The sequence below is a fragment of the Falco biarmicus genome, chromosome 3, assembly GCF_023638135.1.
Source record: "Falco biarmicus isolate bFalBia1 chromosome 3, bFalBia1.pri, whole genome shotgun sequence".
NCBI lineage: Eukaryota > Metazoa > Chordata > Aves > Falconiformes > Falconidae > Falco > Falco biarmicus.
In genome coordinates this window covers 12,630,563-12,656,815 of record NC_079290.1, presented here as the reverse complement: position 1 = coordinate 12,656,815, position 26,253 = coordinate 12,630,563, and the positions used below count along the sequence as shown (strand labels likewise).

Below are 26,253 nucleotides of genomic sequence, written 5' to 3'. Positions count from 1 at the left end.
GAAGGAGGAAGTCCAGAAGGACTGGAAAGGTCATGAGGGACTGGAAAAACCTGACAGAGTTCAGAGTTGGTCTACAGGTAGCAACAAACATTGTCACTTGGAAACCCTGGATGCTTCTGGAGGACAGAGAAGCAGAGCAAAACAAAAGCATCAGATCCTGTCCCTGCCTGGACCATGGGAGCCTCTGAGTGACAGTCCTCAAGGCACAAATAGTGTTGTTGCAGGAATGATGCAAGCTGGATTTCTGCTTAAAGCACGTTCCTTAGTAAAAGTGAAATAATTCTGAATGATTGCAGGCAATCCAGCAAAAAAAATTTCTTTATTGCCTGCTCTCCCACTTCCCACAGATATGAAGCGCTCATATATAGAGACCAGAGAGAAAATATGGCGAATGTCAGATGACACCTACTATCTTGCAAGTGATAAGCCATACCAGACTGGTGCAGCTGCCTCTGCTTTGCTCCAAGTTTTGCAGTTCAGCCCAACAGGATAAGGAGGGACTCCCATGTTTGAATCAGATAAATTGTTCCCCAAATTAGCAATGTGGACATGGTCAGCAGGAGTAGGCCTTGGAAAAAAAGATTGGATCTGAATAAGATGCAAAAAAAATTGCTACCTGGAGCCTCATAATAGGTTCCTACACACAAACACACCCATCACTGAGCACATCTTATGTGCTGTCACTCCCAAAACCTCAAATTACTGTAATCAAAGGAAGTCAAAGTAAACGCAGTCCCAGTATAAAACCTTACCGTGGTGCACCATTCCACATTGTTCAGGTGCTGAGGGCACAACAGCCATGAAGACTTTTCTGATTGCCCTGCTGGTGACAGCCCTATGTGCCGAGCGAGGTAAGGCTTTGCAAAGGCTGGGAGAGCCAGATGGAGAGGATGAAAATGCCAGAAGAGAAATCAGACATAACGCAGGGACACGAATGTTTGAGAGCTTTTATTGCAATTGGTGAGGTCTTGGTAGTGCAGGTTTTCTTTGGCATCAGCTGCATCGAGCAATATTTAGTGTGGTTGAGCTTTAGCTTCTGAGTGCGTTTTGTTGAGGTACCCATAACCCAAAGAAGATGAGCTAACTGCCCTGGTTTCTCACACCTCCAAGTAGCAAGCTCTGACCACTCACATCTGAAGATAGACATGTGGACTGAAAAATGCTGATAGGAATTTGGCTGGACTCACTGCTTTGCCTTTGGTTTTATTTTTGCTCCTGAATGAAACTTGAGGAGTTGTTGATAAAGGTAAATACAGCTGGTATTGACATGACATCTTCTGCCAGTGTTTCACTTTATATCACACAATGACATTACAGTCAAGAAACTAGGTTGCTGGCAAGTATTTGAAAGCCTAAGAGCCCTTTGCTCGTAGGTTTGAAGAGCTTTTTTAAGTGTCTGGGAGTGAATGTGTTTGTAATGGGGGTCCACAATGCTCTGTGCTTGACTTTCAAAAGGAGGTGCAGATGTGACTACATAGGAATGTGCAGTTGAGAAACATTGGCGCTGTGCATGGATTTGAAATCCCAAGGAGTCCTGCAAGCCTTTTTGCACCGTTAAGGCTATTTCTGGCTGCATTTGCAAAACTAGAGCTAATGGAGGGTGGAGGCCAGAGGCAGGGAAGGCTTTATAACAGTTACAATGGTTTAAGCTGTTATTGTTTCCCGACTGGGAGAGATTTTCCTTGCATCAGTCGGCGAACGTGAGTTCACTTCAGTTGCTTTTGCACACATGCTGGGGTCTGGGCTCCTACTGCATCAGGAAGTGGTTTGAACAGCTTTGTGAGATTTGGAAGAAAAGCAGATCAGAGAGAGCTACAGGGTCTGTAAAGTGCCGTAACACTTGCTAGGCAGCGTGGCTGGGATTGCTTTGCCATGGTCTGCAGAAGAATGGTAGCCCACAGCTCTGGTTGGTGAACCTCCACTGGAGAGGTGAGAGGCTTGACTTATGCAAGTGGTGGAGAAACAGCGGGTGTTGAGTAGTCAGTTAAAGAGAAATTAAAACCAGGATGCCACAAGAATGTTTTTATCTGCTGTTTTGGAGAACACCTGCACTTGCAACACCTGACACTAGGAAAAGAGCAACTGCGTAGGTTTCAGAGCAAGATGGTCAGTCATATGCTGAGGCACGCAGAGCTGTACCCAAGGCACCTGAGCTCCCCACATCACAGAGGGGAGGCCTTTTATTCACCTACCTGGGGCAGTTAGGGCATAAAATGGCTTTTAATTCTCTTTTAAGACTGCTTCTGGAATTGTCTAACCAAGCGTCACAGGCAGGTTCAACTTCAGAGATGAATGTAAATCAGCAGAAGCTGGGCTTTGGAGACTCCCTGAGAGGAGTTTCGTTGTGGAAAATGGGTACAAATTCAATTGAAAGGGGCTATTCTGTGCAGAAATGAGAGCCTTCCTAGGTTAAGAAGGCCAAGAGGAGCTGAACAAGCAAAATTACGGCCTAACAATGGAGGACCCTGGTGTGCAATTTGGTCACCTACAGCCAAGAGCTGTCCACCACTGGTGACAACGGAGCAGGCTTTCCTGAGAGCAGCTCAGCTGCCTCTGTCACCCCTGCTCAGACATGAGGAGCACTTCATGGGACTCTGCACAGGAGAGAAACAGCTTCCATCAATTGTGAATCCACCTCCAGGGAATGAGATGGCACATGCATATGTTTCTAGCATGGCCTGCTGGCCAGCCTGGAAGTTTGACTCAATTTCTTTCAGTTTTGCTCAGAAATGCATTTCCCATCTCCTTCTGGCTTTGTGATAGAGCTGGCTCAGCCCTGCTAATAATATCACTGAGAACATGTTGTTCCAGGCGCTGGTAGAAATAATCTCTCTATTGTCCAGAGCAACCTCTCCCAGGGAACTCCCTTTAATGTGGCTTCATGCTCAGTAATTTAGCTCACAGGGGTGTCGTAGGCTCTAATTAATTCATGTCTGTACGGTGTTTTGCAGATGCAGTCTGAAAATACTAAAAAACTAAGCTCTCACCTGAGAACAGTGCCAGTTCATCCTCTCCTTGCCAGAACTATACTAGACCCAGCTGGGCAGGTCGTGAGTTCTGCTTTTGCAGGTTGGCTGTCAACCAGGCCAATGTGGACCTGGGTGAGAAAGAAAGGTCACCTGAGAGTGCTGCTCAGGCTGAAGAACGTGTTTTCAAATTTAATCACTGAAAATCTCAAGTAAAGAAAGGAAATTGTTTTGTTCTGGTTGTTTCCTTTTTCAGCTTCATTAATCAAACCCAACCTCTTATTTCACTTGCTGTGAAAACTTGTTCGTAACATATTTTTCACCTTGTATTTTCCAAGAAGGGACATGGCTTTTGACACTTTCTTCCCAGGAGGACATTGCTAGAAACCATTAACAAGTGTCATGTGCGCTTTTTCCAGCTTCCTCACTGTTTTGCTACACATGTGACAACGAGCACTCCAACTGGAACTGCCTTAAAACCTATAAGTGTGAAGACCATGAGAAATACTGTGTAACCACATACAGCTCTGCTGGGTTTGGTGAGTACCAGCAATATGTCAAGGCGCTTTTTTTGGCTTTTTTTTTTTTTTCTTTTTCGCCTCCTTTTTTCCCTCCAAAGACACTGATGGGCAATAGATTTTTTAGGGCACTAGTTGGTCTTGTTGGAAAGAGTCAATCACTGAGGTTTAAGAATCGCAGCAGGTGTGAATCCCTCAGCAGTGCTCTGTGATCCACCACCTGGGGTACATTCCTCACCACCTTGTGGCAGGGCTGGCTGGAGCACACAGATTTTCATGAGCAGACCCTGTTGCTTCATCTGAGAGCTCACACACATGCTTCGTGATAGAGGATGGAAAGGGTTTGTGTGTAAATAATGGAGTTTAGAAACCAAAAATGCATTGGCAGTGATTTTTTGCTGTCCCATAGGAAGCATGGTGTGCTTCCAGGACTTTCTAGTGTCATGCATTTGATCCAGGTTGTGTGGATACTCACCCAGCCGTCATCAAATCTGCTGATAGCTGTTATTGCTGCACTGCAAATTAGGCATAGTGCAATACACCTCCTCCTATTGTTCTCTGGTCAGCTCTTGCAAAAGAATCTTAAATCACAGTTCTCCTTTCTTATCTATTCTCCATCCAGGCAAGGACATCGGACACCGCATCACCAAGAAATGTTCTGTAGACTGCCCTGAGACGAATGTGAACTTCGGTATGGCAGCTTATTCTACCAAATGCTGTAGTACCTCCCTGTGCAATTTCAGTGGTGCCAACAGCATAAAAATCAGCTATGCTGTAATGTTCCTGGGAGTTGTGGCCAGCCTGATCTGTGTCATCAGGGCAGGATTGTGATGAGGTGTGGAAGAAGATGTGACGACCCAACAAGGTATTCCCTAACTGAGAAACCAACATCCTCTGTCAAGTGTCTCCAACGGGGTCTATGGTACCCTGTTTTTTCCAAGATATTGCTTCAGATCCCATCCACAAAATGGCACAGCAGTATAGCTCCTATTTTTTCTCCTGTATTATTTGTTGTTTTGTACTGATTTTCCCTGGGAAAGCTCTTTTGATAGCATGTGTGTGACAATTGTCAGGCAAAATAAAGATTTATGTTATTCTAGAGTGTATTTGCTATATCCACACTAAGATCAGCCTGAGAAAACAGCTCTGCCAGAAAAGGCTGTTGTCTGAATCTCTACTTCACATTGAATTCCTCTTTTTAGTGCCTGGGAGTCTTCTCCTGGCTACTTTTCTCAATTGACTCAGATGCATCCAGCAGCTCAAGACAGACACTCCATAAAGCCAGATGTTCTGCCTGATCACTCAGTGCTAACGAATCAAGGTGTCAGTCTGGAAAGGTCAAAGATGTTCATGTGGTTCCCATTGCAAGCAACAGCAAGAATTGTTTTTGTAACGGCTGACACCCAAGGCTGGGGGTTTGGCAGGTACTGGTTGTGCTTCTGGTAGTGCTGCAAAGTTCTCATGTGATCTCTGCAGGGTGGGTGGTTTCAGCTTTTAGAATAGGTAAAGGCCCCACCCTAAGATGCTATAGATCTCCAAGATGAGGATGATGATGCTGGAATCTGTCCTAATGGAAAAGGGACCTCTGTGCCTGCCTAGAAAAGATGCTGCTTGTCTGAGTGATTGCTCATGACTTCCCAGCAGGGACAGGGGAAACGAGCAGAAAGAGCCTGGCAGAGGTGACCCGTGTCTGATCTGTTGGGGAGGTCTCTGCTCCTTCTCTTTCCTCTGTCACTGCTGCATTTCTGGGCTTGGAGATGGAGGAGATGGGGTGGAGATGCCCCACAGCTCTTGGGGAGGAGATCTCCTGCAGTTCTTGAGGGTGGAGATGCCCTGCAGCTCTTGGAGGAGTGGAACTGTAGCTGAAATGGGCAAAATACATCCACTCTTGGAACTGGACAAGCAGCTTACAAGTGCAGTGCTATGTTTTGGGAGGGCCTGTGTAAAGGGGCACCTGAAAAAAAAGACCTCATATTTGCAGCCCAGCTGGATTTGACAGGAGTCCTGCTCAACCAGCACTCCAGACAAGGCTGAGGAGCACGTGTGTTTCTGTGCAACGGGGAGAAACCGCAGTGCTGGCTGAAGGCTGTGAAGATGTGATTAGGTTCAGTCATCCTATAAAGATTTAATTTCTGGGCAAGGAGAGTGTTCTGGCATTTATTTAAATATGAGATGGGCTAACTGAAGAATGGTAGCGTTGTAGCATTTCTGTGCTGAGGGACCAACAGAAACTTGGATTTTTGCACTGGTTTGTAACCACTTCTTCTATATGTTATTCACAATAATTTCTGAAATGATTCTCAAAGCTTTTGGCCAACTTGAAAATCCACGTTTAGCAAAAAAAATCTGAATTACACAGTTACTTTTAAATTTCAGCTTTTGTTTCATGAAAACTACATGTTTTCACTAAAATAAAGAAATCATTTGTCCTTCTCATGTGACAATTTCAACCAGGTTTAGAACAAGATGAATGAAAACACTCTCCTTCCTTCTCCACTCAGCAACTGTGTGAAGGGAAGTATGTCTTTCCACCCCACCCTCCAATTCCAGCTAAACACCCTGTTACTCTTTCCAAAATCTTCTTAAAGTTCCTAACTTCCAAATACTTGTAAACTGCAATATTATCTTCTCCTTTGCTTTGGTCCCTCTGGTGTCCTAATCATCCCTGTCCTTTCTACCCTTCTAAGTCTTTTTCGATTTCTCTCACCTGGCACTGGTGAGGGACAAAGATAACACTAGTATCAGAGGGACATATGGGACCAGTTGGAAGAGTGCAGGACCATCTAATGGAAAATTTCACTGTCAGAAATCCTGCAATAATTCCTTTACGAAATACAGCCTTGCTGTTTCAAAATCTCAGCAGCTTCTAGGAGACAAGAGATATTTTAGGTTTTGCTTGGATGAGACTACTGAGGCGGGGATGGGGGGGGAGTGCTTGGATGAGCTGCTATTTCTGTACCTGTTAATGGATGCTGTTGGCTGAAATAAATCTGAGTGTGGGCTGCCTCTGCAGCACAACGTACCGGCTGCAGAATGGCATCACCTTGTGACTAGAGCCCCCTTTGCTGCTATTACCCAAAACAGTCAGAAATAAAAGTTGATTTTCCAATAAAGATTCATGAAACCTCTTCTGGAGTGGGGAGAAGAAAGTATTTGACAGTAGAGGGTTGCACTACCTGGTATGGAGGGTGCCAGCTTCTGTTTTGCTCCTGCCTGGTGCCTTGTGAAGCCAAACAGCTCCCCTCCTTTGAGCTCTCTTGGTTAATTGCCACCTCTGTTCCAACTGAGTTTCGTGACCTACCTATTGAGAAAGCAGAAATTTCCTCACCTTAGTCACACAGGTCTCCATACTAACAATATTTATATGTCCAATTTAGAGGTGTTGGAAAGACTTACATCACCTCAAGAGCGAGGCATGCCTTTTCAATGAGATTAATGACTGTAGGTGGGTCATATTTGAAGCCCAATTTTTTAATGGGAGATGGAAATCTAAGCAACTTTGAGATTAAGAAAAAAAGGAAACAAAACAGATGGAGAGCAGCAAGCGGCAGAGTCACTGGCAGAGGCTTGGGGCATGCAGGTTGCTCCTGCAGCTCTGAGTGTCATGTGAAAGGGATCCAGCTGGACTATTTCTGGGACTGTGCCTCCACCCCCATGACCAGACTGCAGAAAGAAAACTGTGGGAGGAAAAGGCAACAGCGATCAGAAGATAGGAAAGATTCCGATTTTTATGCAGGGAGGTAGGATGAAACATGATAAAAAAGAAGGAATAAAGAGCACCGTATGGAAATCCAGTGGAGTACTCCTATTTGGCATTTCACAGAATTTTGGCTGGCTATAATTTTTTTTTTTTTCTGAAGGCTTAATGAGTCTTTTATCAGGCAATCCCTCATTCTCCATGCTTTAACTGGTTTGGTTATTTCCTCCCTGACATTTATTTTTTGTAATCTGTGAAAAAAAATCACAGCTTGTTCAATGTGATGGGAGGGGGTGTTATTTCTATTTTTTAATTTAAGTGGTCATTCTCATTGCTCAGTGGAATTTATTTTCTAATAAGACAACATTTTCCCTCATATAAAGCATCCATTTTTTTTTAACAGAAACATTTATGATTTTGAACTTCTGTCTTAAAAAGGCCCACAGAAAATGATGTCTGGTCCCCTATGAAATGCAGTGGAAGGATACTGCTCTTCTGATCTAGCTGTATTGACAATCCTGGGAGACATTTTGTAGAAGTTTCAATCCTGATTTCAATTTTAAATTCAACCAATTTACATATGCACTAAAACAGTGTGGGAGTACATGATCTTTAAGGATGCAGTCTGTTCTGAGACCTAGGCTGGCCTGGAAAGAAAACATTCCTCTTCTCACATGGACACTGTTTTGTTTTTGTCTTTTCCTTTTCCTCCACTTATCCAGAATTAGAAACTGTTGCATTCTTAATACCAGATGAACAAGCTGCATTGTGAAACAACTAGGAAAAGAAAAGTGGGGAGGAATGTATGCCTGTTTCCAGAGAAGCATACTTCCACACACAAGCACTGACACGTTAGTCTCAATTACCCCGTCTGACACAGCAACCCTATAGTTATTATCCTAGCATCAAAGCAAACACTGTGGAGCTATAAAACCTGCCCTGGGTGAGTTCTCCTTGTTTTGGAGGCTGCAAGACCTATAAAGGATGAAGACTTCTCTTCTTGTCGTGCTCGTCATAGCCCTGTGCACGGAGAGTGGTGAGTCTCCAAGGATTGCTTTGCACTAGGAAGACCCCCAGAGCTGGGGCATGTCTTTGATATTGCAGGATGACAAGGGCATTTTGCAGCATGAATGGTAAAGCTGAAGGGTCATTAGGGTCTAGACAGCACCACAGTCCTCAGGATAAGAAGGCAAGGGACGTATCCCCAACAGAAGTTGGAAGGAAGCTGAGGAGCTGAGGTAGGGGATAAGATACCCAACTCACTTGACTCATGCAGTCCCAGCCCAGCTCTCGAGTGGCTCAGTGTAGGCAGCTGGGAGCCCTTGGTGCAGCTCCATGAGAAGGGAGTTAGCTGAGGGATATACAGAGCTGGACAGGGAGAGGGCAGTATGTGCAATAAAGCTGCAGATCTGACATATAACTAACTATAGCCTGATTATTTTTTATTCACTTGCTTGTTTATTGCTTGCAATTACAAATCACCACTGCCTAAATTGTCAGAGATGTCACACCACAAGAAGATGCTCTGGCTCCTTCTGGCAGCTTGTTGCTTTGAGGTGCAACTTTGCTGATGTTGATCCCAGGTCTGGGCTGGAGTTGTAGGGTCCTATTCTCATTCTGATAACTGTATTTTTTGGGAAGGGTGCACTGGGAACCTGTGCTTTTACTTAGCCTGATTGGGCTCTACCAAAGATCATTGCCTGTGCCACTGGGAGAGGTCCTGTTTGCACAGGGGTGGGCTGTGGGTCAGGCAAGGAACAGCTCAGGGGGCTTTTGCATTATTGCAAACTGAAATTTTCTCAGGTTCTACTGTAGGGTTTTACCTGCAAATTACTAGCCATTCTGGTCCTGATCTAGCAGAGCATTTAGGCTCATGCTTAATTTGAAGCTGTAAATATTCTTGCTATGGGACTTCACAGGCTTTAACCTTGGCATGTGCTAAACCATTGTGCTCAATGGGTTTGAGAAAGTTGAGGGCAATACATAAAATGATTCTTTCCTGCAGCTTATCAACTGTAATCACATTTTTTAAAAAGATCAGGTAATGAGACAGCAAACTTATCAAAGGAGTCAGTGAAAATTAACACATACACAGTGCTGCTTCGCTGTGCAATCTAGCCAGAAGGCTGGTTGCTGTTCCAGTTAATCCTGGACCTGACTGATTTTAATGGTGTAAATCCTGCATCTGCCAGTACTTGCACTTGCTAATCCTTTACCCATGTAAGTTGTTTATCTGGGTGGCTGGAATTATTCACATGAAAATATTCCTTGAGGAATGTTCTTTTTCAAGCAGGGAAGAGTCTTGCTGCCTGCAGTCAGGAGACCTCCAAAGGCAGCCTGGTTTAACCCCGGGTTTGCATCCTGAGTGGGGCACACTTGAAAAGAAATACTGTTCCCTTCCCCACTTAGCCCTCATTGCAACAGATATTTCAACAGGCACAATAAAACCAGAAGTGTTTTTCAGTAGCATGAGGAAAATTGTTCTACCTGACTTCAGGGTCTTAGCTCCCAGGTTAGGAGCCCCTGTGCCTCCAAGGTCCTACATAGTAAATGGTGAGAGAGAAACCTCTTGAGAACAGAGAGAGGTTGGCAAAATCAACCTTGCAGGGTGCTTTCCCCCACCCCCCAGCTAGAAGGGTCCCAAGGCAACTGGAATCTGAAATTAGCAGCTTTGGGAGGTTGTGATGAAACAACACTTGCACATGCAACAAGCTCCACTGTTTCCTGCATAGGTTCAGGAAGTTTTTCTTTGGAATGGGCTTGATTAAAGAAGCTGCATTAATTAAGGGATAAAATGAGCTACATGTCTGGAAAACCCAGTCTGGGGACTCTGCTCTAGCATACGGTTATTCTGGGAGGAAAGGGTGGTTCCCAACGGGGTGGAGCAGAAATGTACCTATACAGGGTTTGCACAAGAAAAGAGAATGAAACCATACCACTTTGTGTGGAGATGCTCTGAAGGAGGGTCCCAGCCTTGGGAAAAAAAAAGAAAAAAAAAATTAGCCTGCAGTGTCAGGACAATGATGAATGCAAGAGAAAGGCAGGACAGCTGAAAGGTTCTGGAGATGAAAATGAGCAAGGTAGGAAGCAAATTTCAATAGTCTGGGTATCATGTCGGGACGAGCCAGGTACCAGGTCTGAGGCTTTGACAATCAATCATAAGGGCGTTGAGCATGGGAACACAGGGAGATGGGATGTGAGTCACTGCAAGCCCAGTTGCCTGGCCTCTGTGTGCTCTGCCAGCTGCTCTCCAGGGAGAGGGAAAAGGGACAGTAGGAACTCTAAGGGCTACAGACTACAAGAGGAAAGTGAAGGTCAGTGCTGGGTGGCCATGGAAAGGGAGAACGGGCTGTTAGCTGGATCAGGAAGAGAAGACAGTTTCCACAGAGACACAAAAGGATGAATAGTACCCTAAAAAGCATTTTTGTGGCTTCCTATGAAATACAGTGATCCTGGTCACCTGGGGTCACAGTCTGAGCTGCGGCCAGGTCTGGGCTAGTAGGATGTTAAGGAGCAGAGATCCTGTTTGAGTTAGATGAGCTTGTCTAAGGCCAAACAAGGGCAGCAATGAGGTTGGGACATTGCTGGCAAAGGCACTAAAAACAGAAAAGAAGCTTGAACAAAAGAGAAGAAGGGAGAGGGAGACGAAGAACAAGGAAGGCAAAGCTAAAGGACAAGAATAAGATGGGTATTAACCGGCCATATATACGGACATCCTGGAAATGAGGAGAGTGAGTCTAATTCCTGGTGGGTGACATTACTGCTGGAGTGTTTGCTCGAGATAAACAGATGAGTAGGAAATTCCCCTTATCATGCAATGAAACCTTCCCCAAGGATCTCTTTGCTATGAATGACTGCTTTGGCTTACTGAAGTGCAAGCTGTTCTCATTCGTTTGTATTAGCACAGCGCTTTGCAGATGCAATGTTACAGATGTACACATTTTGTAGTGTGACTCAGTCATCACCCGTGAAAGGCTGTAAAAAGGAATCTGCTGCAGCCAAGGGGGCGGTTTGCTAAGCCCTGCCTTCTACAGGTCCAAGATTGCCTCCTGACACAAGAGAGCTCTAAAAGTGAACCAGCCAAATGCATCCATCTTTCCAGCAAACACTAAGAAGCAGATCTAGGTCACTTGTCCCTCATTTGAGATATGTTGGAGGGGCATGCAGCAAAATATTCATGCCTAGTACAGCCAGGGGGGTTACTCAACAGGTGTGTATCTCCCTTTCTGTATTCAAAAATATTTGTTAAATAGTTCACTGTTGGTTTGTGTGCTCCTTGAAAGGGTGTGTAAGCCAGGACACTTCAGCTGACTTGAGGATGTGAAAGAGTGTGGACAGGAATCGTAGAATCATAGAATGGTTTGAGTTGGAAGGGACCTTAAAGATCACCTAGTTCCAACCCCCTGTTATGTGCAAGGCCACCTTCCACTAGAACAGTTTGCTCAAAGCTCCATCCAATCCATAGGTCTCTTTCCATACAAGAACTAGTGGCCAGCAACCAAGACTTGGAGGAGCCAGGTTGGAAAGAAACCACAAGAGCTTCAAGCTGCAAGTGGTAGTAGACCGGGGTGCTCTTGGCAAAAGCACACTGGGAATGTGAGATGTTTAAATGGATTCAAGGGAGACTCAAGTATTAACATCCAAAAGGGAGGTCCCTTGAGGCTTACTAAATGAACAAACCACACCAGTGTCAGGAATCTGAGCTTAAAGTAATATGGGTCCAGGAGAGTCGCTGGGGCCAAGTTTCACACACTCAGGAGTTTTTTTTGCTTCTGACTGCTGGGCTTGACAGATCTTCCATCTGGACCAGCACCACCAGTTTTGTGCTTCTACAGATATTTCTAGAGGTGATTGATGTGTGTTGTGTGCTTCTTTTGCAGCTTTCTCCTTGATGTGTTTCACATGCAAAGATGCATCCTCCAATATGCATTGTCTCAGTACAACCACATGCTCTGAACATGAGAAGTACTGTCTCACAACGTATTCTACCACGGGACTTGGTGAGTGTGAAGCTTTTCTAAGGCTCTGATGACAAGATGGAGTTCAGGTTAGGCTGACTGTAGAGCCTCCTCCTACCAGGATGTGCAGGGAAAGAATTAATGAGGATTGTAGCACACAGAGGGCAAACCTTGCAGCAGCTGGGAGCTCAGCATAGCCCATCTCTGTTGCAATATATTGTAACATTACCGCACTGCTGATTAAATGCACTCAGGAAAGGGAGACATGGGAAGAGAGGAGATTCCTCTGCACAAATCGCTTGCCTCATCTCCAAGATTAAATATATGCTCATGAGGTGGTGGAATTGGAAAGGGCCAGGTAGTGTGGAAGGAGCAATCCCAAGGCATGGTGACGATTATGTCTTGCAATCTTGCACTGTACAAATGCATTAGATCTCCAGAATCTTGCCCTAGGTTGCACTCAGCTGGCCCTGAAAACAACAGAGGTGTAGTAAGGCCTGGAGATGGTCTCCATAGGTCACATATATGCAAATATTGACATAGTGTGAGGAAGCGCAAGGGAAAACCAACAGCATTAAGTACAGAACAACATATTCCCACTGGATGTTCACAGCCAGCCTATCATTGAAGTATGTAAAAACTCTACAAGATAAAAAAACTGACTTTTCTCTTTTCTCTCTGTCCCACTTCAGGCGATAACCGTAACCAGCGTATTACCAAGAAATGTTCTGCATTTTGCCCAACAATTGACGTGAATATTGGCATAGCTGGTGTTGCTACCAGCTGCTGCGAGACTTCCTTGTGCAACATCAGTGGTGCCAGCAGTGTGAAAACCAGCTACACTATTATAGCTCTGGGCATCTTGGCCAGTCTCACCTGCATCCTCCGGCTGGGTTTTTAAAGGGGCTGGGGGGAAATGTAGCTGCTTGGGCTTGTATTGCAAGGAATCAAATTCTCATCTGTACAGTGTGAATGCTGCCCTGCTTCTCCTACCTGGAAGGTCACATCTCATCAGCAAATATTTTTGCTTTTTCTTTACTCTGATAACAATGCGTAAGAGCACAGCTCTACCTCAAAATGGTGTTTGGAAGAGAAAAGCATGATACGGAGCCCTGCACTTGCAGAAGGGCACCATATAGTCACCATCTTTCCTACTACTGGCCTTTTCAACTCCTTGCATTTTTTCCCCCTTCATTTTATCCCTGCCATTCTTTTGTGTCATTTTTCTCTTTATACCATTTTCTGTTCTGTATCATTTTGCTCTGAGGAAGCCTTTAATATTACAGTTGTTAAACAGAAACCGGGCACAATAAAGTGCTATTTTATTCTATTGTATGACTGTGTGGTATGGTACATCGCGTGTAGCGGCTGGATGCATCCATGTTAGCAGCAACAAAAGCGGAGGCGTTGGTCTGCAAGTTGAATTGAAATAACACTGAAATATATTGCCATTGCTTTGCATTCACTTCAGGAAGTCTCTCCCAGATTTATTTTTTTTTTTCCCCTGCAATGGCAGAAGTGTCATTTTTGTGACTCCATTTCAGAGTAAACTGTATTCTCTTTAACTTGCTTTCAATTTCTCTTCTGGGTCAGCTGGCTGAAAGGAAATGGCTGTTGAGCTCTCCAGCAGGCAAACAGAGGGGACAAGGCGGGACCCAATGTGAAGGGATCTTGAGCATTAAGTTTACTTTAAACTGATTTAAGATCTTCCAGCGGAAATTGCTTTATAAGCATTACGGATTATTTTGAAAGAGGAAAAAAGTATCTTGCATGGTGCTTAAAGAAAAATCATCAGAAAAGACAGATGGCTTCTACCGTGTGTCTGCTGGCATCTGGATATTTCAGCTTCATCTTTGACCAAATATTAACTTTGAAAATAAATCTTTTATGTTTGCTAGTCAAGTTTCCTCTCATGGTTAAAATTGAAGGAGCTCACTCCCCTGCACTGATCTTCCTTGTGGATAATCTTAGGAATGGGAGACTTGCTCACTCATGCCCTTCCGTAGTGAGTCACAGGAGGCTGAGATGCTTTCTCCTGAGCTGAAGAAGTTCTCCACTAGGATTACCCCAAGGAAGATCTCCCAGGGTAATTAGTTGGGTGCAGCTCACCCAGCTGGTTTTCTCTCTGTAGACTCATCGCATAGGGAGAGCAGCTCTATGCTTTGCTCACTGCTGGGCATTTGCCGAGAGCAGAGGAACAGCAACACTCAGAAACAGCTGGATCTTTTTAACAGGTTTGTAAATGAAATGTGGTCTCATTGCTCCAGCTCACCCTCACCTGCTCTTATCCCTTCTTGTGAGCCATTTCTCCCATCCACATCCTACCCCCAGCTATGCAATCCCTGACTGTCTTCTCTCCCAACCTTCCTAGTTGGCTTCTTCATCCAGTCTTAGTCTGGGCTTTACTTCCAACCTCTATTTTCTTGCTACAGCCTCACTTCATCTTTTTCCTCCTCAGTGCAAATGCAAGGTTGCCCAAGGATATTCCATCTTTAGCCATCAGATTCTCCACTGTCCCCACAGTTTCTATTGCACTGCCATCCCCCAGCTGAGCTGGCTCCAGTCTTCTGCCCAATCTACTCCGTTCAACTTTCTTCCCCTCCTGCCAGAATTGGAGATATTCAAGTGGCACACATATTTGAACACCTGGAATGAGCCAAGAACTGTACTGTGGTCTTGGATAGCCATACTCTGCTCCACACCCAGATCATAAGGTGGTAACAACTGAACTATTTAAAGTAGTCTTCAGACTTTTCTACCCACAGGCTTAGGATTTCTTAGGGACCATGCTGTCTGGCACAGGCAAAGGCCAAGCTGGGGCTACTACTGCCACAGATCTTGTCCTTCTGAGCTTGTGAACAGTCCTGCTCTTGGCATCCAGGTTTAAAATAAGGTTCAGTTTTGTGCCGCCTGAACTTGGCGGGTGCCTCCATTTTTGGGTTGGGAGGGAACCTGGCATGTGAAGGAAGGTATGAAAATGTGTGGGCAAAGGGGGTGAAGGCACGTGGTAGAGCCTGCTTCTGCCATGGAGGTTTTCATGGTCTACTTATGGCTGTTGCATGGAGAAGTTATGAACAGCACTGGGAAGCCAGGAGTCCCATCCCTAAGGGAGCAGCTCCCTCCATGGGCCCCAGCCTGCCTCCCTCTTGCCCCGTTTCTCCCTGATCCCATAGGTTTTGCATTTCCTCCTGCCCAGAAAAACAACCCACGCATGTGGGCCAAAGGCTGACCCACATCTCAAGTTACATAAAAACAGTCCCTAACTGAAGGTGGGAGCAGCGACTGCCTTGAGGCACAGGAGGTCCTAAAACCATGAAAGCTCCCTTAGTGAACCCTCCCTTGGCAATGGGTGTTGTGTAAGAGGAGACTTCTCTCTGCCAGCCTCCCTGAGAAATCCCTGTGTGACATCTCCCACACAGGTGCTGCTGCCTAATTCCACATCCTTCCACCCGGGGTTTCTTATTCTCTGGCTCCCATGGTTGCATACTCCTTGCATGAGAGCTGCCCTGCAGAGACATCTGTGATGCCTGTAGGGCTTTCAGGAAAAAGATGGGTGTCTCATTGAAATACTTGGGATTGCTCCTCGGAGGTAGCTGGCTCTCTCTGTATGGATTATCTAACAGCTCACTTTTCAGTGCTCTGAGTCACTGGGCCAGGACCTGAATCAGCCAAGGAGGCCTCCCCCTGCCTACATTAGGCACCTGTGGGAGGTGGTTTAACCTTAGTCCTTCTTTTCACATAATCACAGAATGGTCAGGGTTGGAAGGGACCTCTGGAGATCATCTAGTCCAACCCATGTCTAAAGTAGGGTCTCCTGGAGCAGGTTGCACAGGATCACACCCAGGCAGAATTTGAATATCTCCAGAGGATACTCCGCAGTCTCTCTGGGCAGCCTGTGCCAGTGTTCTGTCAACCTCAAAGGAAAAAAAATCTTCCTTATGTTCAGATGGAACCTCCTGTGTTGCTGTTTATGCCCATTGCCCCTTGTCCTGTCGCTGGGCACCACTGGAAAGAGCCTGGTCCCACCCTCCTGGCACTCACCCTTAAGGTATTTGTATGGATAGATGAGGTCCCCTCTCAGCCTTCTCCAGGCTGAACAGGCCCAGCTCTCTCAGCCTTTCCTCATAAGGGAGATATCTGCTCCAGTCCCCTTATCATCTTTGTAGCCTCTGCTGGACCCTCTCCAGCAGTTCTCTGTCTCTCTTGAACTGGGGAGCCCAGAACTGGATACGACACTCCAGGTGCGGTCTCACCAGGGCAGAGTACAGGGACTTTTTTTCCTCTCATTCAGGGTTTTATCACTGTTGATTCTGAATGGCATGTGTTGCCTTCTGCTCTCCTTGAATAATTTTTCTTCCCCCCCCCCCCCCCAACTTGAATTTTCTTCCCCTTCTCTCTGCTTCTTTGCCCAGATCTGATTAACACCAAGTGAATCAATGACAAAGCAAAAGATCAAAGCAAGGTCTTCACTGCATTTTAAAAGCTTCTGGAAGCCATGGAAAGTGACGAAAGTGTCCATTTCTCAAAATTATCTGCTTCTCTGCTGCCATACAGACAACTCATGGCTTCATTTTGAGGTCCATTTTAGTTTTCCTGAATGGGTAGCGATGAGATTACAGAGGTGACTCAGCTTCCGTGAGTTTTTTGCAGTCGCAGTCCTCCTCAATCTCACTTCTCACTTGGTATCCCTGGATTTCCTGCTCCAGGCCCTCCTCCAGGCTGAAGGCTGTGATGCCAGGCAGCAGGAGACACCGTCCTCAAGCTAGCTGCTTAAGTGTTGCCTTTGACTGCTTTTGAGTTTTGTAATCTGTCCTCTTGAGAAAGAACAAATTTCTGTGACACAGTCAATGTGGTGCAAAATTATTGCTCTCCAGATGCTGGGAAGAGGGCATGCTCCACTGTTAGTATGCCTAGCTGCTAATGAAGACATTAATGCCCTGGGGACAGCTCCCACATAACTCTTTGACGTAGAAAAGCTTGTTTCCTACTCAAATTTTTCTCCTTAGTAGACATTTGTTGGCAGTGCTGGTGATGTTTTAGCCTCACCAGTCTTTCAAAGCTGACTTGCACTGAGCCAACATCTTATTGCAAGAAGGTTCATGTAGGAACAAATGGCTGTTGGCAAAGTCAGTATGAGGGGCGATGCAGCAATAATTAAAGCACTTTCATTCGAGTAGAAAGGGAAAAGAATATACATAACAGAAGTCTATGGGATAATTAATAAGATCAAAAAAAGGAAAAATTTGTTGCCCCCTTTTACCCTCATTGCAAAGTACCAGTGAGGAGACACACCCACTAATTATGAAGAACAACCTGTTTATTAACACATGTGGGCAGTAAACCGAATTACCCTCTGCAAAGGGCAGATGAGAAGCAGATGGTTTGATCATCACTAGTATGTCCCCTGCTGACCTCACAAGCCTCCAGAAACAAGAGCGGGGATATCTGTTTCGACATCAGGCTTGAACAACTCTGGAATTCACCACTAGATGATGTCATTCTAGGAGCAGGTCAGGAGGGCCTGAAAAGGTGTCAGAAACTCACATGGATAAGGAAACCATCCAGTCTTGGAGTCATTCATATTAGAAACAGACAAAAATATCCTACTGATAGCTACTTCTAGGGAACTGCCTGCTAAGTTTTCCATAATTGCCAGCGAAAGATGGCGTTGGCAATACTTTATTTTGCACATTCTGCTACCTGCTGTCCAGGATTAATCTCACTTTGGAAGAAGCTCTATTGAGATGGCAGCTCGAGCTTTTACAAGATGCATCTTGTATTAAGGTCTATTTTCCCGAATGTCAGAAACAGATTTTAAGAAATTCAGGAGAGCAACACAGAGGAGTAGAAGAAAAAGGATTGATTTAAGAGAAGAGATTGAAAAAGAGACAGTTTGCAAAATGGCTTTTCTCAAAGTAGAGCAGCAATTCCAGGATGCCAGTTTGTGGTATCATAAATGGAGGTCTGACTTCCAGAAACTGTTGGGCATGGAGAAAAGCAAACCACCTAAAGGATCCTTGAAATAGAAGCAAAAGATCATTGAATAAAAAGTGTATAAGGTAGTTGAATATTACAACCAGGAGAGGAGCAAGCAGAGGGATTAATTACAGGTAATGGAAAATTGATAAAGAAATGAAGACTGACATGAAAATTTGAGGAAAATCTTCCTTTTAACTAGCCATTAGCTAATTTAATTTAGCATAAAACACTGATTTTATTAGTGGTAAGCCAGTGTAGGCCAGTTGAGAGTCTGAGCTTCTGGTACTGTGGAATAATTAAAGAAAATTAACGGTATGAACCCTGGTACATCACATGCTGACTGTCCAAAGGGATTAGAAAAATGCACTGCTAGGACTATCTCCCCGTGCCTCCGGGCTCTGCTATTTCATCAGTGCAGCTGCTGCTTCTGCTGGGAGGAAGGAAAGGAAGAAACTTGGAGGAGAGCAGATCCTCATTTCCTATCACTCATATGACTGGAAGAGCAAGAAATGTGTTGCCAAAAGGGCTTTTTCCCAAGGTGCCAGCCTCTTCCATAGGCTCCAGCATGGAGAACTCCCACATGAACATTACACACCCTTAGGTTGATTTCATGTCCACCCGTGAGCCGTCTGGAACCTGTAAAACTGCTGCCATTCAACAGGTATATAAGCTGCCCTCCAAACATCTTCCCAGTCCAGCTGAGAAGATCTGGTGGAGATGAAGACTACTCTTGTCACCTTACTGGCTACTGTCCTGTGTGTGGAGCAAGGTGAGCCTGTAATGTTGCTATGATAAGGCTTATAGAGCAGATGGTGAAAACTTTTCATGGCAAAAATCTGGGGGCTATCACCAACTTTGCAGTATTGCCATGTTGCAGCCATATTGCCACCAACTCCCTTCTGCACCTTGATTAACGATTTACTGCAGAAATCAGATCCCGATAAACTAACTCTTCTTTTCATCAGGCAATATTGAATGATAGAGCTCTAATTGTGTGACTCTGGATGCCAGATTATATCCATGCAGCAATCTATGGGATCTTCCCAAATGATGCAAGTTGGAAGTGCTGGAAAGCATAACAAAACATGTAATTTTTTTATCCATATCAGCGTTTCAGTATTTTACAGGCTTTTCTGTACTGCTGCTTCCTCCACTATAGCGAGCCACGTGGTTTGCCATGTGTCTTGCTCCCTAGGAAATGCACCAGTGAGAATTCTTATAGATTAAATCAGAGACAGATGTGAAAGAGCTTTTCTGTGCATATGTCATGTTAAAGGCATCCTTCTCCCAAAGGGAAGTCTGAGGTACTCTGGATGTGTGTCCTCCTTCTGGACCTGATACACGTGTTGCTACATCGCTACTTGCATGTAGGAATAATGACCTGATTGCCAATATTTCCCCCACACCTGGTAGTTTCCCAGAAACCATGATACATATCTAGCAGGGGTTGAGAAAGAGGCCTCTAATTAATTCTTGCTCTCTGATGTATCAAACCCCACTCCTACATTTTTTGGACAGATGGTTCTGCAGCATGCCTGGAAGACCAGAAGTCTCGACCAGTTTTGGGGTAGGAAAAGGAGTATTAAATTCTAACAAAAGGAAGGGGGTTATCCCCATAATTCCTAAACGCAGTGACACAACAAGGACAGAGGAGAGTAATTATCAAAGGCAACATCCTCAGTGTTACGCAGGATGAAGTGGAAAGCTAATAGAGACCCAAGATTCTGGTAGCACACATTCACGGTGGGAAACCTTATTGTTGTAGTAGGCTGACAACATTTTATATTGGCATCAGCTTCCAAATGGACTTAAAGACAGGGGTTTCATACAGCACCTTTCTGTAGCCCAGTCCAGATCAGAGAAAGCTAATAATTCTATTTGAAGGCTTTCACATTCAAGAGTAAGAGACTGCAGCTCTCTGGCTTGATAGAGGGCAGAGGGAAGCTTGGAGATAACTGTTTTTTGATCCTTCTCATGTACCTGGAGTCCCATTCAAGACCCTAATAAGCAACTTTTGATCAAAACTGTTGATCTCTCAGCCCACCAAAGAGGATCTGTTGCCATTTCCATCCATGAACTCACTGTTCTAGATATAGTATGTCCAGAAGAAATCTTAAAAGGTCATGATTCTTTTCCCTGCTCCAATGCCAGATCAAACCAGGTAGATGTTTGCCTAACATGACCTTGAAAGTTTTCAACAAAGAAGATTCCACAGCCTGGAACTGTGCAGGCTCTCATCCTTTCAGAAAGATAGTCTTAATATCTCTTAATATCTATTTTTGTATTGTTCCTCTGTGTTTTTACCATAGGATGTGTAGAATAGTTCATTACTTTCTTCTTTGCATCTTCTTTTGCTTGCATGAAGGTTACTGTGTTTTTCCTCAGCATTTCCTCATTTTCAATACACAAACTAAATACTTCAAATCTTTTCTATGAGGTCATGTTTTCAGGATCTTTGACCATTTCTCCTTCCTCTCCTCTGGTTTAGCTCCAAAAGCTTTGCATATTTTTTGAAGTACTGCATACAGATTTGGTCATCGGTGTTCCAGCTGAGGCCTTGCCAGAGTGGAAAGGCCACTTTGCATATCTTGCAGATGACATTGCTGCCTGTGTTCCCTTGGGTGACATTTGTTTTCATTGCTGTAGTGTGACACGGTTGACTCCTGCTGTTTACACTGCAATCCTTAATTGTAACTCCACCACTTGTTCCTCATCCTACATTTAAGTGGCTAATTTTTATCTTGATGTAATATAATTCTCTTTTTTTGACTGCATTCATTCTTTTTTTCATTATTTTATTACATCCATCTGTCAAAATCACTTAGAACTCTACTTACAGGGCTTTCAGCTATTTTGTCCTTGACATCATCTGAAAATGGGATATGCATCCTCTGTCCCATCCTGTCTGTCATTGGTGATGATACTGTACAGATCTGAGCGCACAGCTGGAGAACCTTATGCTTGTTAAACCTTATGAGCAAACAGTGCTCCAGTTGGTTTGACCAATAACTGACGTGCAGAATTAGACTCTATAACTCGAAAGTTATAAAGTAGGTATGTTTATTGCGCACAGATGCACGGGGGATCGCTCCTCCACAAGCGTGCATGCCCGAAGTGACAAACCATCTCACATTTATACAATAAAACAAATGAATATTCAATTAACGCCTATACATATTCGTTACCTAAACCCACTTACTCTCACTTCGTGTGTTAATTAGCTTATCGGTCCTTTGCCTGGAATGTGGTGGTCTTGCAGGTTTGTAGGTGATTCATGTTCTTGTGACCATCCGATCTTCTCCAGCAAGGAGACTTAGCACTCCCTCCCTCTAGATAGCATTTGAATGTCTCTCATCCTTTTCTCATTCTCTTTTAAATAGCCCCTTTGTTAGAGGAAGAGGGGCAGGCTCCTCAGAACTGTGTGCCTATGTGACCAGACACCGCACCCATGACTAGTCACCATACCCACATTCCTGAGTAGACATATACAATCACAGTCGGTGTCCATTGTCCCCATTTCACACTATTTCTCCATATCATAACCATTGTGAACTACCCTGTGAGGGTTTTTTCATGTCTGGCTTGTCACCCATCCTGTTGCATTTTCACTAGCCTGTGTTTCCCAGGCTTGCTCATAACAACATAATTCGAGATTGTGCCAAAAATTTTGGTAAAACCTTATTGCATCTCCTTTAGTCTGTACACGAAGATTCAACTTTTTTAGTGATGGATGAAGCAAAAAAGCTATATAGTGTTATGGCCCTCTTAGCATCAGCAGTCAATAACTTTTTCCTGTCCTTTCCTTGCCTTGCCTTTCATTTCCTTGCCTTCCCTTCTCTTCCCTTCTCTTTCCTTTCATTAGGAACTTCTCATTTAATGGTCTCTCTGACCTACACTGCCCTTCCACTTTCTTACTGCCAACCTCTTATCAGGCAAAACTGCACTTACAGGAATGTGTCCTCTAGATCCTTTCTGCTCTTTCCATACTGACAGACTGTCCCCAGACTTACCAGGAACTTAGCCAGCATTCTGCACTGTGTTTGCTTCCCTTTCAAAAAATGTCTATGCTTTTAAAGTAACTCATCTCCTCCCCTACACACAAAACCACGTAGTTTGCTCTGGGTGATTTTGCAAGCTCAGAACCCAATCACCACCATAAAACCTATAAATCAATCTGCCTAGCTGGGTGCTGTTCTGCAGACACTTTGGTGTGGTCTCTTACCCAGGCTGTGGTTCCCAGGCTCTTCTTTTTACCATTACCTTACAGTGGCTTTCCAGAGGGCTGTCCTACCATCTTCTGGATTTGAGGGCAAGTATGTACAGTCTTGACAGGAGAGACAACTCCTCGCTGCCTGCCCTTCCTGCCAGTCATCTTTTATATCTGTATTGCAGATGTATGAGTTATCTCACCAAATCTGTGCTTACCAGTTTAAACTACTCTTTTGGTCAAGACTTCCCATTTATTCTCGATTTTACAGCAGTATGCAGAAGTTCAACAGAGCATCTAACTACTTTCACCAGACTTTCTAGGACTGGGGTTAGGCCAGTTCAGTTAATGGCGTCTGACCACAAGAAAGGATACCATACGTGACAGTAGTCTCTGAGCTAGATGAAGGAGTAGGACACTGGGCATTGTCCACCTCCTCAAAACGCTCCAGGCATCCTCAAGTTCTCCCCGGGAAGCCTTGCCTACGCTTGCCCAGGAGGAGTGACTGAGCAGTAATTGGCAATTCATGTAGCAGAGCCCTCAGGACAGAGAAGCTGTTGCTCAGCAATCATCTCCATCATAAAAGACCCCAAATCCTTGAATTCTACTCACATCTACTGCTGCCAGAGATTGCAAACAGATCGATAACACTTTGCAGTCTGAGACATATGAGACAGAGAGGGATTTAACATTGCTGCCACGGGTCAGGGGATAAAGAAAGTCACTGGTCATTCACACACAAGCATTCATCAGGCTGTAACTAGGAAAATGGAGATATCTAGATTGTAGGTATTGTGGTGCCTACACCATGTAAGGTGCTTTTTTTTTTTCCCCCACTAGCTTATCCATTTATGTGCTATGTGTGCCAAGAACAAGAGTCCAACAAGAACTGTTTGTCCATTTCCATGTGTGCAAAGGAAGACAAATACTGCGTGACTGTCCGTAACAACATTGGAACAAGTACGTTTCTGAATAACACCTTATTTTTGCTGTAGAAGAGCAGTCCCAGGAATGGGCTTTCATCCCAGCCATGACTGCATATGGAAAAGTACAGAAAAAATAGCCCCCCCATCACCAATTGTTAAGAAACACCAACATAAACACTATTGCAGTCACTGCAGTGTCAATACACGCTTGATATTGTTACCAGGTGTTAGGGAAATGTTGAAGATACATATAGAAGCCCCAGTGAGTGAACTCGAGCCTGGGGCTGTGTGCACATGTTGCTTCATGGTGGGCTTCCCCAGCTAGCTCCTGCTATGGCAATATTCACTCCCAGGGTTGTTTTTAAAAATGTTTGGGCAAAACTGCGCCATGGCTGACTCCTACTGCCATGCACAATCCTTCAGGTTTGTCTTTGGGACTCTGTACCCTTAAACATCTCCACATGCTCTCAGACCAAATCTTAGGTCATACAGTGCATTCCCCCTGGGTTTTATGCTGTAGAGAAACCATCTTGGTGGACAGCAACCCAGCCAGAGCATTGCTTCAGGCATCTTGAAATGAAAGCCACCAATACATGTTAATTCTACTTTAGGGACAGATGAAACACGGAGCCCAGAGAAGATCAGCACAGCATCATGTTGCAGCAGTGTGGACATGGCCAGACTTGCTAGCCCTGAGCAGAGGACATATTTGCCTTGGGGGACTAGTGCCTGGTCTTCTTTTATTCACCAATGCAGATTTAGCCATGGAAACATTTTAACAATGATTCTTACATTCTACTCTTTCTTTTTCCCTGTCCCCCCTTCTCTTCTGCATTAGAGCCCAACCAGCCTAAATATGTCATCTCTAAGATGTGTTCTCCAACGTGTCCTGCATCAAGTCATCAACAAAACCAAACCTATCAGAGGGTTTCTTGCTGTGAGAAACCATTATGCAATGTGAATGGAGTCAGTAGCAAGCAAAGCAGCTATGGAGCGATATCCCTGGGTGTACTAGCCAGTATCACTTACATCTTTGCATGTGGACTGTGATGGGTTAGCAAAAGCTCCCTGTGATGGCATTGCCGGCTGAAATAAAAGTCTGTTCCTCTGGGTTAATTACTGCTCTCAAAGAGTCATGCTTTGCAGTTGAGCTTCCCCTGGGATTTTTGAGAACATCTAAATAAGTTAGGTGCTGAACTCCCATTGATTTCCTAAGCCTACTTGAATCCTAAATGTCCCCAGACATCCAAGTCACCTAAGAAAACACATAAAAGGCAGCCCTTTTACCATGCTCAGGCTTCAAATCCTTACAGCTCTGAAGAGATCCTTGAAGATATATTTTTGTCTCTTTGAGTTTCAAAGCACTTTGAGGAATAACAACCCACCCTGCCTGAAACACAGGTAAAACTCAATAGTTGTGTCAGCACAGAGGGGTGTTCAGTATCTTCTCTTTGCAGTTAAGTTGGTTATCACGCATCAGTCAAGCAGTTTGTAAACAAGTAAGCAGAGGTAAAGCTTATTTCTGGCAACATTTTGGACATTCCTTCAGCCTCATTGGTGAACAATTTCTGACTCCTCTGGCTCTTTGCTCTTGTAGGGGTATCACATTTTGAAATTAGCATCCTTTATCACCCAGCTCAGATGTGTTGGCTGAGCTGGGGGAAAAGGTGGAGAGGAGACAACGTGGCTGAGAGACGAAAGGCAGAAGCAGGGTAGAAGCAGCGTGGAGGTGGGAAGGAGAAGGGAAGGGGGGGTCAACATGGTGAGCACTGTGCTGGGTATTGCCCTCACACTGCCTACTCATGGACCTGGTCTAGCTGGAAAAGAAGATGTCCCCATACCTATTTCCCTCTTTTTTTTTTTTTTTTCCAGGGCCAATCCAATCTGACAGCTGTTGCCAACCCCAGCCATTTAGAGATTGTGAGATGGTTTCTATAAAACCATGTTCTTGGCATAGAAAGGGTTGATTGTGCTGGGCTTTGTTTTGCTTTGCACTCCAGGCTCTCTGTTCCCTCCTCTCTGTGAGAGCTGCAGCTGAGGGGAGACAGAAAAGCTCTGTAGGAGGCTTGTGGGTGTCTACACAGAAGAGGAAGGGCAGGCAGCCAGAGACTAACACAAACAGCCCAGAGCTTCTTGGTCATAGCCAGTGCTGCAAGCTCAGTTTTCTGGAAAACAAAATACAAAAGAAAAAGGAAGACTTGGCAGCATCACCAGCTCAGCTGTGTGCTGGGGGAAACCAGAGCTCATCCAAACAATTGAAGGATGGTTGTTTCATTGGGTTTTTTTGGATGAGATGTAGTATTTGACAGCTAAATGAGATCTTTGGTTTGTCTGAAGTATGTGGAAAGATGCACATTTTTGAGATGTTTCACACTGCCTGGATTACAAAGCAACTGATTTCCCAAGATGATGACCAGCCCAAGATTCACCATCAGCTTCATGTTTTGTACCATGAACTCTGAAGGCCAGTGACTGGTTTTAAACATTTTATTTAACAGACACATGAATGAAACAAAGCAAATGAAGGAAGTGACACCACAGTGCTGGGCAGGGACAAGAAGACATTGATGCCCATTGAGCTGAGCATACTGGTGAGCCTGGGGATGACAGATGTCAAAATGTGAACTTGCCAGCAGAACGTACTGTTAAATTTATCTCACCAAAGAGAACCACAGAAGGGAAGGAAGGCTATGATGGAGAAGGGGAAGAGAAGGACCAAAAGAAGGAAGAGATGTCCAGCTGCTAATGGCAGGGGCTGGCAGCACTGGTAGAGACTGTGGTGGCCGTACTTCATCCCAATGCCTTGAGCACATATGCTCCAGGAATACCCTGCACAGAGGGAAGAACCTGCAATACATTGTGTGCTTTCAAAAAACTCCAGGAAAGCTGGGCTATGGGCCAAAGCCATTGCTGTCTTTACCACCAGGCAAGCTGGCACAGGAAAAGGGAAGCAGAAGGAGCAATTTATATCTCAACGAGTTTCACTGGACATGAGAGGGCAA

At 44.7% G+C, this 26,253-nt stretch overlaps 3 protein-coding genes across 3 annotated transcripts; all 3 read left to right on the top strand.

The window, feature by feature from the left end:
• The first annotated feature begins 793 nt into the window (after positions 1-793).
• LOC130146578 (lymphocyte antigen 6E-like) lies at positions 794-4,549 on the top strand. The gene is made up of 3 exons (XM_056332840.1): positions 794-851; positions 3,386-3,505; positions 4,107-4,549. The coding sequence occupies exons 1-3, from the start codon at positions 800-802 to the stop codon at positions 4,313-4,315; spliced, it is 381 nt and encodes a 126-aa protein (XP_056188815.1). The 5' UTR covers positions 794-799; the 3' UTR covers positions 4,316-4,549.
• A 3,450-nt stretch (positions 4,550-7,999) lies between these two features.
• Positions 8,000-13,474, top strand: LOC130146904 (lymphocyte antigen 6E-like). Its single transcript, XM_056333525.1, has 3 exons — positions 8,000-8,217; positions 12,062-12,181; positions 12,832-13,474. The coding sequence occupies exons 1-3, from the start codon at positions 8,166-8,168 to the stop codon at positions 13,038-13,040; spliced, it is 381 nt and encodes a 126-aa protein (XP_056189500.1). The 5' UTR covers positions 8,000-8,165; the 3' UTR covers positions 13,041-13,474.
• Positions 13,475-18,835: 5,361 nt separating this feature from the next.
• Positions 18,836-24,747, top strand: LOC130146506 (lymphocyte antigen 6E-like). Its single transcript, XM_056332680.1, has 3 exons — positions 18,836-18,887; positions 23,166-23,285; positions 24,090-24,747. The coding sequence occupies exons 1-3, from the start codon at positions 18,836-18,838 to the stop codon at positions 24,299-24,301; spliced, it is 384 nt and encodes a 127-aa protein (XP_056188655.1). The 3' UTR covers positions 24,302-24,747.
• The last annotated feature ends 1,506 nt before the right edge of the window (positions 24,748-26,253 follow it).

What these genes read in the sequence shown, in the direction of transcription:
- LOC130146578 (XM_056332840.1), top strand. Translation starts at nt 800, where the DNA reads ATGAAGACTTTTCTGATTGCCCTGCTGGTGACAGCCCTATGTGCCGAG. An exon ending in AGCCCTATGTGCCGAGCGAG is followed by an intron (nt 852 to 3,385) that starts GTAAGGCTTTGC and finishes CGCTTTTTCCAG; the next exon opens with CTTCCTCACTGTTTTGCTAC. An exon ending in ATACAGCTCTGCTGGGTTTG is followed by an intron (nt 3,506 to 4,106) that starts GTGAGTACCAGC and finishes TTCTCCATCCAG; the next exon opens with GCAAGGACATCGGACACCGC.
- LOC130146904 (XM_056333525.1), top strand. Translation starts at nt 8,166, where the DNA reads ATGAAGACTTCTCTTCTTGTCGTGCTCGTCATAGCCCTGTGCACGGAG. An exon ending in AGCCCTGTGCACGGAGAGTG is followed by an intron (nt 8,218 to 12,061) that starts GTGAGTCTCCAA and finishes CTTCTTTTGCAG; the next exon opens with CTTTCTCCTTGATGTGTTTC. An exon ending in GTATTCTACCACGGGACTTG is followed by an intron (nt 12,182 to 12,831) that starts GTGAGTGTGAAG and finishes GTCCCACTTCAG; the next exon opens with GCGATAACCGTAACCAGCGT.
- LOC130146506 (XM_056332680.1), top strand. Translation starts at nt 18,836, where the DNA reads ATGAAGACTACTCTTGTCACCTTACTGGCTACTGTCCTGTGTGTGGAG. An exon ending in TGTCCTGTGTGTGGAGCAAG is followed by an intron (nt 18,888 to 23,165) that starts GTGAGCCTGTAA and finishes TTCCCCCACTAG; the next exon opens with CTTATCCATTTATGTGCTAT. An exon ending in CCGTAACAACATTGGAACAA is followed by an intron (nt 23,286 to 24,089) that starts GTACGTTTCTGA and finishes CTTCTGCATTAG; the next exon opens with AGCCCAACCAGCCTAAATAT.